This window comes from Copadichromis virginalis, linkage group LG11, assembly GCF_057382275.1.
Source record: "Copadichromis virginalis isolate Kocher_CV1m ecotype Utaka linkage group LG11, C_Virginalis_male_GT1.1, whole genome shotgun sequence".
In the NCBI taxonomy this organism is placed as follows: Eukaryota; Metazoa; Chordata; class Actinopteri; order Cichliformes; family Cichlidae; genus Copadichromis; species Copadichromis virginalis.
In genome coordinates, this window is record NC_140628.1 from 24,307,308 (window position 1) to 24,323,230 (window position 15,923).

The 15,923-nt window shown below is 42.6% G+C and overlaps 1 protein-coding gene across 1 annotated transcript in view; it reads left to right on the forward strand.

The window, feature by feature from the left end:
• Positions 1 to 15,517, forward strand: part of adamtsl4 (ADAMTS-like 4) — a 52,754-nt gene extending 37,237 nt beyond the window's left edge. The window contains exons 6-17 of the mRNA XM_085473947.1: positions 6,102 to 6,241; positions 6,700 to 6,904; positions 7,337 to 7,521; positions 9,499 to 9,664; positions 10,187 to 10,453; positions 10,600 to 10,729; positions 11,123 to 11,327; positions 11,568 to 11,741; positions 11,982 to 12,161; positions 12,298 to 12,477; positions 12,576 to 12,723; positions 12,806 to 15,517. Coding sequence (XP_085330073.1) covers positions 6,102 to 6,241; positions 6,700 to 6,904; positions 7,337 to 7,521; positions 9,499 to 9,664; positions 10,187 to 10,453; positions 10,600 to 10,729; positions 11,123 to 11,327; positions 11,568 to 11,741; positions 11,982 to 12,161; positions 12,298 to 12,477; positions 12,576 to 12,723; positions 12,806 to 12,936 — 2,111 coding nt within the window. The 3' untranslated portion in view covers positions 12,937 to 15,517. The remainder of the gene's footprint in view (positions 1 to 6,101; positions 6,242 to 6,699; positions 6,905 to 7,336; positions 7,522 to 9,498; positions 9,665 to 10,186; positions 10,454 to 10,599; positions 10,730 to 11,122; positions 11,328 to 11,567; positions 11,742 to 11,981; positions 12,162 to 12,297; positions 12,478 to 12,575; positions 12,724 to 12,805) is intronic.
• The last annotated feature ends 406 nt before the right edge of the window (positions 15,518 to 15,923 follow it).

Below are 15,923 nucleotides of genomic sequence, written 5' to 3' on the forward strand. Positions count from 1 at the left end.
AAGCGTTTGCTCATTCGTGTTTGTGTGTCCGTCTGTCTTTGCACTTGTGATTACTGGATGAGCTGGATGAACTCCTTCGACCCACACAGACACTGGGGGAAGCACAGACCCAGTAACAGTAGATCAGCAACACCACCCGGCCTGCACACAAGTACATTAGTTTGACAAATTTTGTCAAAAAGAAATACACAGTTAGCACACTAGTCCAAATATAGACAGCACACACAGCTGAGAACGTCGAGTCAGTAGAGTTTATTCATTAAAGCGGAGCACGACACGCGATCGATACAGTAAAAGTTAAAGTAGCTCCAGTTAATAGATTATTTAATGGAGCCGATGAAAGCAGTTCAAAGAGTTCTCCCACTGAGTGTTTTATCAACTTCCAGCCCACTATCTTGATTTTCCATCCTGTTTAAGTTTGCTGTTATCACTCTTGTTTTTGGTCGCAGCAGGAAGCTGTTTTTAATCTTAAAGCTCCATAAACCGACTGTTTATGGAGCTGCTGAATACTGTGGAGCAGTCGTGGAATCAAAATAGGCTGCATGCACTTTTGATTGAGCAAGGACCCCTATGGCCAAAAGAAACTTCTTTTCAAGCTGGGGTCATTTAAATTTGGAGATCCATCTCTGTTCTGGGACCTCGCCATGCTTTCATGTGCGTAGCTGGGGTGGAGGTGGCTTGCAAGGTGGCTTGCAGGTTCTAAAGTACACTACATGGACAGCCCCTAATCTTGCCACAACTGTATAAAATCAAGCACCTAGCTACTCAGTCTGCTTTTACAAACATCTGTGAACAAACGGGTTGTTTCTTAAGAGCTCACTTGATGCGAGTGTGATATTGTAATAGGATGCCACCCTCACCACAAGCCAGTTTGTGAAATTTCTTCCCTCCCAGATATTCCATAATCAGCTGTAAGTGGTATTATTGAAGAGCGAAAGCATTTAGAAACCACAGCAGAGGGGCAAACCACGTAAAGTGCTGAGGCGTAGAGCGTGTAAAAGTCACCAGCGCTCTGACTCAGTAACTCCAGCGCTCCAAACCTCCTCTGGCATTAACATCAGCACAGAAATTATATGGGTTTCCATGCCTCAATAGCTCCTGTAGGTGTAATTTGTAGGCAGCCCAGTGCTTTTGGCCATATAGCGTAACTGTAGGCAGGCTAAAATAATTAAATAGCATGGCAGGTATGACATTTACCAATGGGATGCATGGAAGGTGTGCAGATCCCATCACTTGGCATGTTGATAAATGTATACTTTGTTGAGAAAGTATGAATTTAGTGCTTTTGCTCTGACTTTCTCTTGAAACAATAAACCTCTTGAAAGGCCCGCAGACAGGAGCGGGTGGGCATGGATAAAAATCCTCCTCAGTGAACCTATTGCAGTGTTGGAAAAACCCTAAATCGGTGTGAAATGAAAAAGTAACACAGTAAAGCATACTGTCTGAGCATAGTTTAAAAAGATAATTATGAGTTTTTGTCTGTTATTTGTAACACTCATACTTGCATACTTACTTGTACTTGCAGCCAGAAAAAATAAGCCCATGAATGGCTTCAGATCATTTTTTCCCATTACCTGAGGGAAAGGTCAGAGAGTGTGTTTCAGCTGAATGCCTTGTGTTTCCCAGGGGAATACAACATGTCAGCCATGAAGGCTGTTTAAGATTTCAGTCAGACTTCGGGAAGTTTGAGGCGGATCTACAGATTAATTCTGTGTGTTTGCACCAGAAGTCATCGGCGGGGTATCAGCTGGAGTCAAACTGTCTGCATAAACACACGGGAGCTTTCCTTTTACCCACTACCAGGTTTCTGTGCGTTTGTGAAACGGGATTGGGGGGGGGGGGGGGAGAGATATCGCTGCATCCTGAATTGAGCTGCTGTGCGTCCTTGCCCTCTGCTTCACTTTGGGTTGTTTTAAACTGATGTGTCCTTGAGGTCTGCTGAGAAGAGGAGAGGGCTGGATAAGGGGGGGGGACAAAAGGGCAACCTCTGGTAGGGGGGAGTTTATGGGAAAATAGTCAAAAACACTCACCAAAGTCCAAGCTTTGGCTGCACTATGCTGCTGTGCTGTGGGGGGCAGATGCTGTAGCCAGGTGACGTCACACTCGATCAGCACCGGAGATGATCCTTTCCCACTCCGCTAAGTAAACTCTATCACATTGTTTACTTCAGTCCGGTCCCATTGGCCACAGCCCAGATTTTCATATCTGGCTTCCTATCAACACGCTGGAGGCTGCGATGGAGTGCTTGAGTGTGTTTGAACACTGACTGCTGCATGTCATTTTTCTCCAGCTGCTCTCATCTGTTTAAAGCTCTGTAGCACTGCATACATTTCCAGTCAGTATTTATGTTACGCGGTGCAGTCAGCTTGTGAACGTTTTCGCCTCCAAGGTGACGAGCTCTGTTATGTTTGTTCTTCGGAGTGGCGCGGCCTCGGGTTTAGAAGTGTACGTTTAAACAGTAAAGCTGCCACCGTGGTTATAAGCCACGCAAGCGATGGGCCCTGACTAATTTCCTGCTACACGCTCGGCTCTGGTTAGCAGCGATTCTATAGATTTGTAAGCGCTGCACGTGCAGGTGTTGTTTTACTTGAATATTTCCTTTTTTCAGGCCTCATCCCCTCTGTGCACACCCAGCCTCCTCTCTTCCTGTCCCACTGCCTCTCTCTTTCTCTCTCCCCGTTGGAGTTTGTTTAGATGAAGCGATAGCGGGGAAGTATATTTAGGCACCATATATTCCACTGTCTGAACACTAAGCTCAGACAGGGAGCGAGAGTTAGAGCGACAGTGGAAGAGAATGAGAGGCAAAGACGAGTAGGAAGAAACAAATGGAAGATAAAGGCTAAATTTAAAGAAGACAGTTTGGAGCTGAGACGCGCTCGAGCGTGGCTTAAGGAGACGGAGAATGAGGGAGGTGATGAGGAAGGCAGAGAGAGCATGTGTGGCGACACGTATCCCGCTTTTAGCTCCCCCTCTCTTTTCTGTCACTGTCTCCAGTCTAATCTCTCAAAGATAACTATGACAGAGAGATGGAGAGAATGAGGGTGGAGGGAGAGAGGGTGGGAACGCTGCCTCTCTTTTTCCATCTCTTTCTCTCTCTCTCATTCTTTCTAAATATGTACCATATATCTTCTCATATCTCTCTGCAGTCATCAGATGGTAAACAAGGGGCACACCGAGGCTGAAAAAAGGACGGTTTTGCACAGTTTGATGCAATTTGATTGTTTTCTACCACCTTATGTCAACAGCAAACTTTTCTGATATATTGAAATCAGAATAAATTACAATTACAGCAAGACAATTAAAGGCTAGCCTTAAGAAATTAGTTCCAGGAATGAAAAGTATATAATATACAGTAGTATACTTCTTATTTATATAATATATAAGAACTATATTATACTATTCATCTATTTTTCAAATGTGCTGGTTTGAATATTTGTTAATGGCTGGTTATAAATAAGCTTTTTTCCCATTGGCATTAGATAGTTTCCATTCATCTAGTCTAGATCACATTGTCCTCAATGCGACATATGTCTGCAATAAGTTTTCCCCACTTGAAGCATCTCCTCCAACTCTGCCTAAGACCACATGATGTCCTCCATCATGTGGTCTTAGGCCTGCCCCTCTCTCGATTTCCAACAGGGATCCATCTCGGGACACGATGACATATTTTTGTACATGATAAAGTGTTTTATTTTGTCCTGTTTTCACTGAGAATTAATACAGTTTCTCTGGAAACTCTGCTGAGTCCCTTCATCGCTAAATCTGTTGCTGTTTAGTCTCTACATCTTTAGTCCCTTGAAAAATTGTTTAAATTCCTCGAACTCCATGTTTACCTGTGTTGAAGGACTGCTGCTACAGTATCACAGTGTATTTATAAGCAAACTTATGCGCAATCTCCTGCCTTGTGTCTGTATAAAACTGTTAAAACATCAAGTCTAGCTCAACTGTTTTGCTTTAATGCCCTCCTCACCACTTCCACCCACTTAGCGAGAGGAAATTCACTCCTTAACGCTGGAAATATGTGTTCCCTTTGTGGAAACATAAAAACCACATATCTCAATCTGTACGTCAGCCCAAGCTTGAAATGACATTTTAACAGTCTACTTTAACTTGCCCTTATCTTCCAAGTGGAGGTTATTCATTAATATTTTTAACGACTTCTCATCTATGATATGGTTTTCACCCCATGTTTCTCTCAGTCTGTGCAGTGATCATTGCAAAATGTGATCCCGGAGCCTCGGTTCCTTTAACAGGAACTACCACGAAGGTTTTGAGTACTTCGGCAGGTGTTTGTCCTTTCTGAACTCGACGGCCTTGCAGTCGTGCCAGATGCAGTCATGAAACTGTACAGGTGTGCAGCTGACATTAAAGGTTGAGTTTAAAGATAGCTGCTCTCTGGGCCATCGGGACTGAGTAAACGATGGTAGAGGTAAGAGGGCCACGTGGCCGTTCCCTCAACCCCAGTTATCACACATTTGTCACACATTCTTTTTCAGTTTAATGCTTTTGTAAGTCACTTTTGAGTGATCTGGTGTACGGTGTCACAGCTGCTTTGATCCCGGCACAAGATAGCTTAGTTTCCTGCTTGTGTGACACCTGGCTGAGCAATGTGGTACTCTGAGAGATTTGAGGACCCTGAAAGCATATGGATTTCCTTTGAATGTGTGTCATACGACACTCTTTGAATCCTCACAAGGTGAAAGCAGGGCGTTGGTATTTGACCTTTACCCTTTGTTCTCCGTTATCTCCTATGAACCTCATGACTTCGAAGGTGATGGAAAGCTCGGTTTACTTTCTGCTGATGTCATGACTTGGAGTGGAAATTTTTCCATTCTGCAACAGTGTAACCATTTTGCAGCACTGCTGTATTATCACAAACAACATTTGGTTGCATCATAAGATTAACGCAGGCTTTTGAAAATTCTTTTAAGAAGAAAATTATTTATCTGTATGCTGTTTTGACTGCTCCAGGCAAAGTGGCACGGTGTTCATATATGTACAGAATTTAATGGTTTTTACAGTTTCAGAAGACGAGAATTTTCCCCTTTAACCTCGAGCCCCTCCCTCCTCTCTTCAGCTACCTCTTCTTCTCATGGAGTGAGCTCATGTCATTAGCCCTGTTTCAAACAAACATGATCACAGGCCTGTACATTCACATACCCCTACAGCTTCTTCTTAAATAAACTGCCAAACAGTGGACCCAATCACCAGCCCTTCCTCTGTGTCTTGCTCTTCATTTTAAATGAAGATCTTAACCTTTTGGGAAACAGACCCATACTCTTTCTCCTAGGACTATGATGAGAAGTTGTAGGCTACATCATACATTTGAGGAAACCAGCAACTAACTTTGTCTGGAGTTTGGTTGTGGGTGACTGTTTTATTCCTTGGTGTTTTACATGCTGAATTACAGTAACTCTGAGTCTTTCATAAAATACAGGTTACTTACACACCCTGCAGTCTGAAAAAGCATCATGTTTAGGCACGAATGGAGGACTGAAGACGGTCTGCTGATGTTGTGCTCATGCCATGCCCTCAAATATATTAGTTCTTTTTCTTCAAAAAAAGCTCCTTATTTTCTTCACATTTTCCTTTTACCACTCTGCCCTGTGTAGTTTTCTGTATTCTCCACACTATTTATCTTCCCTATCCTCTCTGCACTGAATGACTTTCATTTTCTCTTTTACCTTGAAGCGGTGCCCTTTTTCTTCAGTTCTTCGACTCTGTGTTTCCACGCACACTTCGCCCTGCTGCGTGCATCCTTTGGGTCGCACTCATAAATCTTGCCTTTTTCAAGCTTAAGATTACACCTCTTTTCTGCGTATGTATCCGCTGGGAAGGTGCAGCCATGAACAGCGGGGAAATAGCTGATCACTCTCCCTCTCAGGGGTTACATGGTCTGGCCTTAGTTTCCTGACCACATGGAAAGACGTTCATCCTTCCAGCTGTATCTTCTCCGTGGTTGTCAGAGAGAGAAAAAAACTCTGCGCACACACACACACACACACACACACACACACACACACACACACACACACACACAGAGTTAAGAAAAACATACATGCTGTCTAGTGACCCTGCTGCCCTGTGTTTCTGTGTTACAGTTGGGGCAGACAAGCAGTGCGAGCTGACCTGCAGACCCGCTGGCTATCGTTTCTACGTCCGTCAGTCAGAGCGTGTCAGAGACGGGACGCCCTGCTTCAATGTTAGCACCAATGATGTGTGTGTGGAAGGACAATGTCTGGTGAGTGGTTTCAAATGTGTGTGCGAGATTTCTTGTTTCACGTGTCTGAGTCCAAGTGTCTCCTGTCTCGAAGAGGTTGACAAAGCCCAGAATCTGGCTGTCTCAGTCTCACGTCTGGAAGCTGATTTAAACTGGCATTCAGAGTCAGGCTCTTTTTACGGCCCTTCTCGGGGCCTCTTTTCTTTGCATCTTTCCCTCTTTCTCTCATTTGCACTCTCACTCTCTGATTTTACCCTCGTTCCACCCTTCTGCTCCTGGCAGGAATCTAGCGAGCATCAGTTACCGATTTAAATAAGCAACGTTGAAATAAACACTGGCAATGGATGCGAAATGTCAACAAGATTGGACCCGTTTTTCTCCATCCCCACCCCTTCTCTAACATCTCAATTGTTTCCCAGCCACATTTCCTTCATTGTCCGACCCATCACTCACATCTTTTCAACTCCTTCTCCTGTCAGACGGAGGGCTGTGACGGGGTGCTGGGCTCCGGCTCTGTGATTGACAAATGTGGAGTGTGTGGTGGGCGGGAAACATCCTGTCGAAAGGTGACGGGAAGCTTCCACAATACCACGGTTCCTCTTGGTTACCACAAGATCCTGGACATCCCACCCGGAGCCACATTCATCAACATCACCGAGAGACGAGCGAGCCCTAACTACCTGGGTAAGATGAGTTGCACACGCACACATTCGGTTTAGGGTTTCTTGAATAATGCTGGCCTACAGCTCCAGTAAAAGTGAAATACTGGCGAGGATAGTGCAGATTTGGGAATGAGATTTGGCCCGTGATCGTGTGTGTGCTGGCTTTGACTGAGACCTGAGATTTTTGTGGTCTCACAGACTCTAAGCTAGCATTGTTAGAGCTCATAAAGAATCAGTCAAGTGTGTAGATTTCTGTGTGTGCGTGTGTTTCTTGTCAGCCTCCTTTTTGTTCACCACACAGCACTCCAGGGTCTGTGTTTGTCTTTTTTGGGAATGTGTTTGAGCATATGGGGGGATTTTCTAAGAAGTCACCAGACTAAACAAGGTCCTAATAAGAAAAGAAAAATTCACCCCAGTTCTTCTGACATTCCCACTCCCTCCTCCCTTTTTCCAGCCATGAGGAGTGGAACAGGAGCTTCCGTGGTGAACGGACGTTGGGCTGTGGACCCCCCAGGGGAGTATCAAGCAGGGGGCACTACCTTCACCTACACCAGGCCTAGAGCACAGGCGGAGGGGGAGGAAGCAAAGGGCGAGTCCCTCTGGGCACCAGGTCCCACAAAGACACAGCTACAGCTATATGTAAGTTCTGAAAGAACACATGGACCAGCACTACAAAATTACGATTTACTCAGAGAAACATGTATACGTACAGAATATTTCTCTAATATATCTTCATGTCACTGTTTTGTGCCCGAAGCTGTGTTCTTCTGCTCTGTGTCAAGATCCTCCAAGGAGACGGAATTATTTTAGTATTATGGCAGGATAAAGAAGGATATACTAAAGCTTATCCTGAGCCACCTGAAACTATCCAAGGCTTAATAATAACAGCGCTAACCTCGGGCTAAAATCTTATTAAAGATCAGGAGTCATGTGTAGCTTCACATCCAGTAACATCAGGATCAGAGGAGGTAAAGAAAATAGCTCTGGTTTGATCTCCCCAAGAATCACCAGCATTTTTAAGGTTTAGCGGGATACAAAAAGTAAGATATAAAAAGATTAAAACGCTGTCACCATGGCAGCGGCACTGTGATGCCGTGTAGCTCATTGCATGCTTGTTAGATGGATTAAGAATATGTGCTCCCTCTAGATCCTTGCCAGTGTTGCAAAATAAATATATAAATTAATCAACTTTTTGGCACACCCTGTAGATTTGAGTTAACACACAGACCACAAACTAAAATGCCTCACTCCAGGAACTTTTTTTTTTCCTCCACTCACAAGGGCACTCCAAGTAGAGGGGGAGAAAGGCCCCAAATGTCCTCTTTTTTTTTAAGTCACAGGTTGTATCCCTGTTTTAAATACACCTTCCAATATTAGGAAAAATAGTCAGTGGTGTCTTAGGCAGTAAGGCACTGAGGGACCTGTCCGAAGGGAGGCCATGGAGTGGCACTGAAACCACTCCATGTTTTCTATATTGTGCTATATTATTATAGATAATGTTACACAGAATTAATAAAGTCATTAAATCATCTGCTTTTACAAAATTAAGGTAAGTGCATGACTGATTATAATCCAGTAATTGTAATCCAATAATACGATACATTTAATTTTGTATAATACTTATATTTAAATAAGCAATACTTACCTAAGTAATAGGTCTAAATGTTTGTTTCACCATTTGTTAAATAGCTATTGAATATTAAATGTTTTACAGTCACAGAGAGCTCCCTTTCCATGTAACACATCTTTATTAAGGCCCTGCACATGAGCATGAAAACTTACCTTACATTTTTAACTTCATATTTCCTGCCACCTCATTGTAAAAAAAATCCCAGAAATGCCTCTGACAGCACTCGATTTTCCATCACAAGGCCAGCTGTTTGACTTTAGGACCCAGGTGGTAATTTAGTATTTTGGAAATGAATCCTGTGCTCTTGAATGAAGGGGGTTAAGGAAAAGCCAACTAGAGCCAACTGAGCAACTAGACAGCAAAGCATACTCTAGCACGGAGACTGAAAGCTAGGGGAAACAGCTCTGACTCTTTTCAAAAGCAGCCAAATCAAATGTCTCGCACCCCTAAAACTCAGACATTTAGATCTTGTTTGTTTAACACAGATAAAACACCAAAAGGTTAAATGACGTGGGTGTATTAATGGTGATACAGCAGCTATATATTTAAATCTGAACTTTTCAGTTAATCTCTAAATCATCCTTCTAGGAATTAGGTGTCAGAGTTTGTTTTGTTGTTGTTTTTTTAAAGAAAGCATATTTTGACTCTTAGCTCTTCCAGATGAATTTCACTCTGCAAGCAGATGTGACGCCGCCAAACTAAAGCTGTGACTGAAGGCCCTCAGGATCAGTTGCAAAGTATAGCAGATCAAAATGTTTTTGAAATGAGACCCCTGCTGATTAAGTCTAAATGACCTTGACTAGATTATATCTCATATATAAGACTGTAGGATTATGTAGGGGGTGGGTTCTTGAGCATGATATCAAGCTCCTGCCAGTTCATTCTGACCTCTGACCTGTAACAAGAACATTTCTCTGTGGGAATCAATAATGCGATTTTCAGGCATTTTTTTTCACCCTCTTCTTTGGCTCCATTTTGTTCTTTAGATAATCTTCCACAAGGACAACCCAGGCATTGACTATGAGTATTACATTCCGGTTGAGAAAAAAGAGGGAGAGACCGAGAGCCTAATGGAGAGAGAGCGGGAGACGCCCAGAGAGGCACCCAGGGAGAGACCAAGGGAGCGAGAGCCAGCGAGGGCACCCCTTCGCAGTAAGTCTATGACACCCCGGCTTTCTGACCTCCTCTCTTCTGTTTGACAACCATATTTTCTCTATGCTGTGTACAGTAGCCTAGATGGCAGCTTTCCCAGCAGTCATGTGCAGCACATAGCTGAACCGTGTCAATGTGGAGCTCTCCAGACTCATTCTTTCCAAGTTACTAAAGGAAACATCACTGTAATGCAGATTCTGGGAGAATGACTGACGTCTTTATGGTTTATGATGGGTGCGGTTGTGGGCCAAATGGGAGGGATTATTTCACGAGTGTGTTTGTGTGTGTTTGTGTGTATTTGTGTGCGTAGATGACCTAGATGGGAGGCTATCTGATCCATATGTTGGCTGTCATGAGATGCTGACCTCGTCATGACATCATTAATGTTTTCATCTTATTTCCATCATTTCAACATGTTTTTCGACTTTCGCCGCTCTTAATAACGCCTCTTGTGTGTTTCCCAGTCACGTTCTCCTTTATATTTGAGCTTTAATGTCCATCTTTGTTGGCATTCTCTCACAGGTCCTCTCACCGTCTCAGTTGAAGACCCTGTTCCTCCTCCTCCTCCCAATTCAGTCCATTCTTACCCTTCCTCCTCCTCGTCCTCCTCCTCTGTGTTTTCGCTCCCAACTTCGAACCAGTGGACACCTGAGCGGTCACGCCCACGAGGATCTGCGCCCAATAGGAATGCTCGGATCCCCCCTCGCACCGACCTGCCACTGGACACCCTGCCGCCATTTGTGTGGAAGAGAAGTGGCCTCACCGAGTGTTCTGCATCCTGTGGCAAAGGTAAGACTTCTGATTGTGGGACTTCATACGTGTTACACCCCAAAAATTCTCTCATCTGCTTAATTACTTTGGATGAGTTGGTGTCTCCCTCCTCTGGTTGTTGGAAGCAAGTACAAGAATCTGTCCATCTCTTTCTCTCTCTTAAGGTACTCAGAATAGACTCATCGTATGTGTGAGCCGTGATACAGACGAGGTCGTCTCAGAGAGCAAGTGTGACTCTGCAGCCAAACCTGTTCCTGAGGAGGAGCCTTGTAACACACACCCCTGCCCTCCATTGTGAGCAACCTATACATAAACTTATTCATATACAGGTTATATAGAAAATTAATTTCTATATTGCATTTTTTATACATTGAATCTTATTTAACAGCTTATTTTTAAAATGATATTCATTTATCTTGGCTTGAAAGCATAGATTTTTTATTTTACTTGAACATAGGGACATTTTATGCATATTTTTGCATACAAAAAGTAGTAGTAGCTACATGGCAGTTAATTTGTTTGGGTTGGCTGTATTTTGTGCCATGCTTAAGAGTTACTGTGAAGAATTAAAGATAATTCCACAAACTGTATAACATAATTATGAATGGAAACTAACTGCTTACAAAAGTCTCTTTGCTTGAATGACTTGTAAATGTTTTTAAGTGGATCCTGTCTCCTCTGTCACAGCTGGGAGGCAAGTTCGTGGTCGGAGTGCAGTGTATCCTGCGGCCCGGGTGTCCAGCAGAGGCAGCTTCAGTGCAGGCAGAGCTTTGGCGATCGCTCCACCATGGTTCACCCCCAGCGCTGCGCCGACCTCACCCAGCCAGTGCTAACACAGCCCTGCCAGCTCCGCCTCTGCTCCCACTGGGAGGTCAGCTCTAACTGGAGCCAGGTGAGTCCACAACACATGTATGCAGCTAGCAACAGCCTCTGTTCTTGTCTGGAAACAACAGACCCTCTCACATTGTCAGCAAGCGGGACACTTGTATAGTATAGTGTCTCAACAAGACACTATCATTCATTTCAAAAAGCTATAATTAATACTACAAAAAAAGATATAATTGGGAAGAAAAAGAAGATTTGTTTCGTGGTTTGTCTGCATATTCTCATGTTTGTCCTGTTTCTGCCTCAGTGCTCGGTGGACTGCGGAGTAGGGAAGAGAACAAGGAGTGTGCGCTGTGTCAGCGATCAAGGTGACGTGGTGAACGAGAAGGAGTGCAGCTCCAGGGCCCGTCCACAGGGAAGTGAGGAGTGCAACATGGGTCCCTGTGTGACCAACTGGTACTTTACAGACTGGTTAAAGACTGTAAGTAATGCACACGCATTTCAGCTTTCAAAAACTTTTCAGCTTTAAAAAAAAAACAGTTGAAAACACATCTATTTAGACAGGCAGTATTTTTAATATCCTTGTAAAGCACCTTGTATTAGATTCTTATCTTAAAAGGTGCTATATAAATGAATTTTACTTATGTACTCACAGCAACAAAAGAATAAAACATGCATTTAGCATCGGTCCTCAACATGTTCCCTGACTTTGTGTGCTCAGTGTTCAGCGCAGTGTGGCCCTGGGGTGCAAAAGAGAGAAGTGGTGTGTCTGACCAGAGGAGGAGTCAGAGAGGGTGGAGAAGGAGGAGATTGTGTTGGGGACAAACCAGCAGAGATGAAGGCATGTAACGGAGGCCCCTGTGTGCCAGTAGCTATGTGGTATAGCAGCCCCTGGACACAGGTAGGAGAGTGGTGTCTAAAGACTTATTTTGTGTTGTGAGTTTGGGTCTCACAACAGTTTGGGTGTTTTGTGTCCTATAGCTGCTTTATTCTTGATTAGGGTTGGGTATGTCACTGATTTGTGGTCTTTTTTCCAGTGTAACGTCCCATGCGGGGATGGAACTCAGCGACGAGACATCATTTGTGTCCAGAAGATGGGGAACGATTTTACTGTTGTTCCAGACGCTGAGTGCGCTAAGCTGGACAAGCCTGCATCAGTCCAGCAGTGCAAGATGGGAGCATGTCAGGCACAGTGGTTCACCACAGAGTGGAGCGCGGTGAGAGATGAAAGGACAATGAAGAGATATTTTTTAAAAATCAGAGATTTGTGGAGATTATATTTATACTGTTGGCCTGCCTGCGTTTTTGTTCTCAGTGCTCAAAGTCTTGTGGAAAGGGCTTACAGATGAGGGAAGTTCGATGTCTAACACCAGAGAAGAAGCACAGCCATGAATGCGACTCCAGCACCAAACCAGTCCAGGAACAAATCTGCAACACAATACCCTGCAGCCCACAAGTCTCAGGTCGGTGCGTGTGTCAACAAAACTGTGATCAAGTGTGTTTTGATCTCCCTGCCAACCTCTCTGTCCTTCTGTCTGCTCACAGATGAAAACTGCAGAGACGTACGTCAACAGTGTGAGTTGGTGGTGCAAGCCAGACTCTGCGTCTACACCTACTACAAGAAAGTCTGCTGTGCCTCCTGTGTTCAGAGTGCTCAGCGTGCCAAGAGACACTGACCAGCCAATGGCAGACAGCCCCTGTGCGCAAGTAGTGGAGGATTAGGTCAAAAGGGCTAATCACTCCAGAAATGACAAGTCTGTAGAAATGAGCAGCCCAGAGTAGACACGTGAAGGCGTTTGGATGACATTTAGCTTTTTTGTCCTAAATCTTAACATAAAACACTGTGAAAGTTCCTCTTATCAGTACCAGTCGCTTAAACCTGCACCTTTCTCTGAGTTTGCTTCAATATACTATGTGTGTTAGCTTTAACAGTTTGCTGATTTCCCACACACAGTTTAATTGAATTTCATTGTCCTTATTTTCACTCTCGGAGACTCATTTCTGTGACTTACAGGTTGTAAAGAAAGGAGGACACAGCTGTGTTTCAGCAGCAAATTTAACAATTTAAAGATTCCTCCTAATCTACGGGATCTTCAAGCAGACATGCATACCACTAATTACGTGCTAAACGAATGATTACCATGTGTGCTAAGATCTACTGGAATAGATCTGTTATCAAGTGCCCCACTGAGCTACAGTGGAAAAAACCCTCCCAGACTAGAAGGATTTTATTTACATATTTTATCTATTTTTTTCTCTTTGCCAAAAATATTTCCTCAAGTGTCCTCTCAGTATTTGGACAGATGAACCAAAGGATTGGGGTGGGCATAAGAGTTAGTGACCAAATATAACAGGGTGGGAAGACAGAGATGAGACTCTTCCCGAACAAGAAGGTCAGCTGACATGGGACAGTCACAACAAAGGTTGCCCACAAAGAAATTTTTGTTTAAATTCAAACCTAGCTATAAAGATTTGTAATTGCAAATGTTTTTTTTTTGTTTCTTTGTTTGTTTTTTTAATTTTATAAATATATATCAAAGAACAAACTGACAGGACAGCTGTTGCTGTAGAATTGTCTTCTTGACCAAGAACCAAGCGTATCATATCACATTGTTAGTCTCACTTCCCAACTATGCATTAGGCATACTCAAGATATTATGTAAACCTTAACTTGCCACTAAAATATAAACAGCAGGGCATTACTTAAGCAAGAGTAGTGTTGACAGTAGGACGCTGACAGTCCTAAAGGACCAGCTTCAGCCCGCTGGTTTCGCTCCACTCTCCCTTTAAGCCAACGTTCTTCTGATTGGCTGCCGCGTGCAAACACAAGCATGAACAGCAGGTGGGTGGGACTTCACCTGCTGTGTGCCTACAATGAACATATTAAGGATATCTCCTTCCAATGACCTCATACAGAGCAGAGAGTAAAAAATCTGCCTTAAATCAATGTTTAGACCATTCTGAAGCCTCAGGGTTTTGACTGAATTAATCTTTTTTTTTAATTATTTGTTAGCTATGTATAATATTAGCATCCATTTTAGCATTTGCTGCTTTCTTTGGTCAGTCATTGGTGGTTTTGTACTTTTCATGACATTTCCTTTCGGTACAAACCAGAAGGACATTCAGAGTGTGCATCCTCTGTCAACTGATTTCTTTATTTTTAACAGTTATAAATAAAGTGACCTAAATTCTCCCCAAAATTTGACAAGTTCTTAACAATATCATAAAGTCAGCTTCATAGTTTCTGCATAATCTTGCTGAACAAAAGCCAGTGATCATATATGTTTAATAGACAATACAGAAGGTGGCCTTTAACCAATAGTAATTACTAAATGATTGATTTTGCAATTGTTATGATTAAGCTATTAAAAATATCTTTATGTCATTACCTTTTTGGGAGGGAATGTTGAATCTGTCTAGTGAAATCAGGTGAAGTCATAATAGGAAACCTTAAGGGGACTGAAAAAGTTGCTTTCTTACATGTAGGCTTCTAGATATGATTGGATCATAAGCAATGATCCTGCTTTGACCTGAAACATAAATAATGCATATCGAAGTGGCAGCCTCTGTATATGTGTGTGTGTACTGTTTAATGCTCTTTCTCTGGCCTTGATTGTTTTTAATTTGCTCCCATTTTCTTTTTCACCTCCCACTCTGACATATACTGACACCCAGTCAAGGGTGGGGAGTCTGTATATTTGTGAGATATGTTTTAATGTCTATAATTTCTCTGAAGATAGTCGGTGCTTATGTTTATAACTGAGTAGAGTTATCAGAAGTGTTGTTATAGAATCCATTTATTCACATCTAACTGTCACATAACTATTTTATGTTGCATTTGAAGAAAGAATCAACGTTTTTGCTCTTAAATTGCGTGTGTGTGTGTGTGTGTGTGTGTGTGTGTGTGTGTGTGTGTGTGTGTGTGTGTGTGTGTGTGTGTGTGTGTGTGTGTGTGTGTGGTTGTGAGTTTTGCATATGTGGCTTTGAATGTGTCATTCTTGTCTCTTATCCCTTGTAGTAGAAATTAGATTTTATATATAAACATAAAAAGGATAGTAATTTATCTATTATCTAAAGAACATGTAATTTATTTGCTGTTTTGAGGAGCTGTAGCAATTTTTTTGTTACCACAAGAGATTATCAGATTGTTATTTTCAGTATACAGACAATTTTATGATGCAAAAACAGGAAACAGCGTGGAGGAGTTATTATCTTGAAGCTTCATTTTAAATAAAACGGAAATTACAGAGAAATCAAGGCGTGTGTGTTTCTTTTTGGTCCACTGAACAAGGGTGAATTTGCCACTTTTGTCCAAACAGTGGCGCTATTGAGTCTCTTACACAACTTAGTCAGGCCTAGCTGTCTTCCACAGTGAGTCATCTATGGATAAAGAAATAAAGAGGTTTTTTTATAAAATGTATGCTGTGGTCGAAATATTGAATGAACACGAGTGTTTTATTTCACTTTTCACCCTAGATGAGTCTTAAATTCCAATTTTTGTGTAATGACAATAATAATAATAAACATCTGACCAACATAACACAAATGACACTCTAATCATATATGTGCTGTAGTACAATTAGTATTACAAGGCAGAAAAATCATGGAAACACACAAAGATTATTATTTACATATTTATTTATTATACTCTTTATAAAATCTT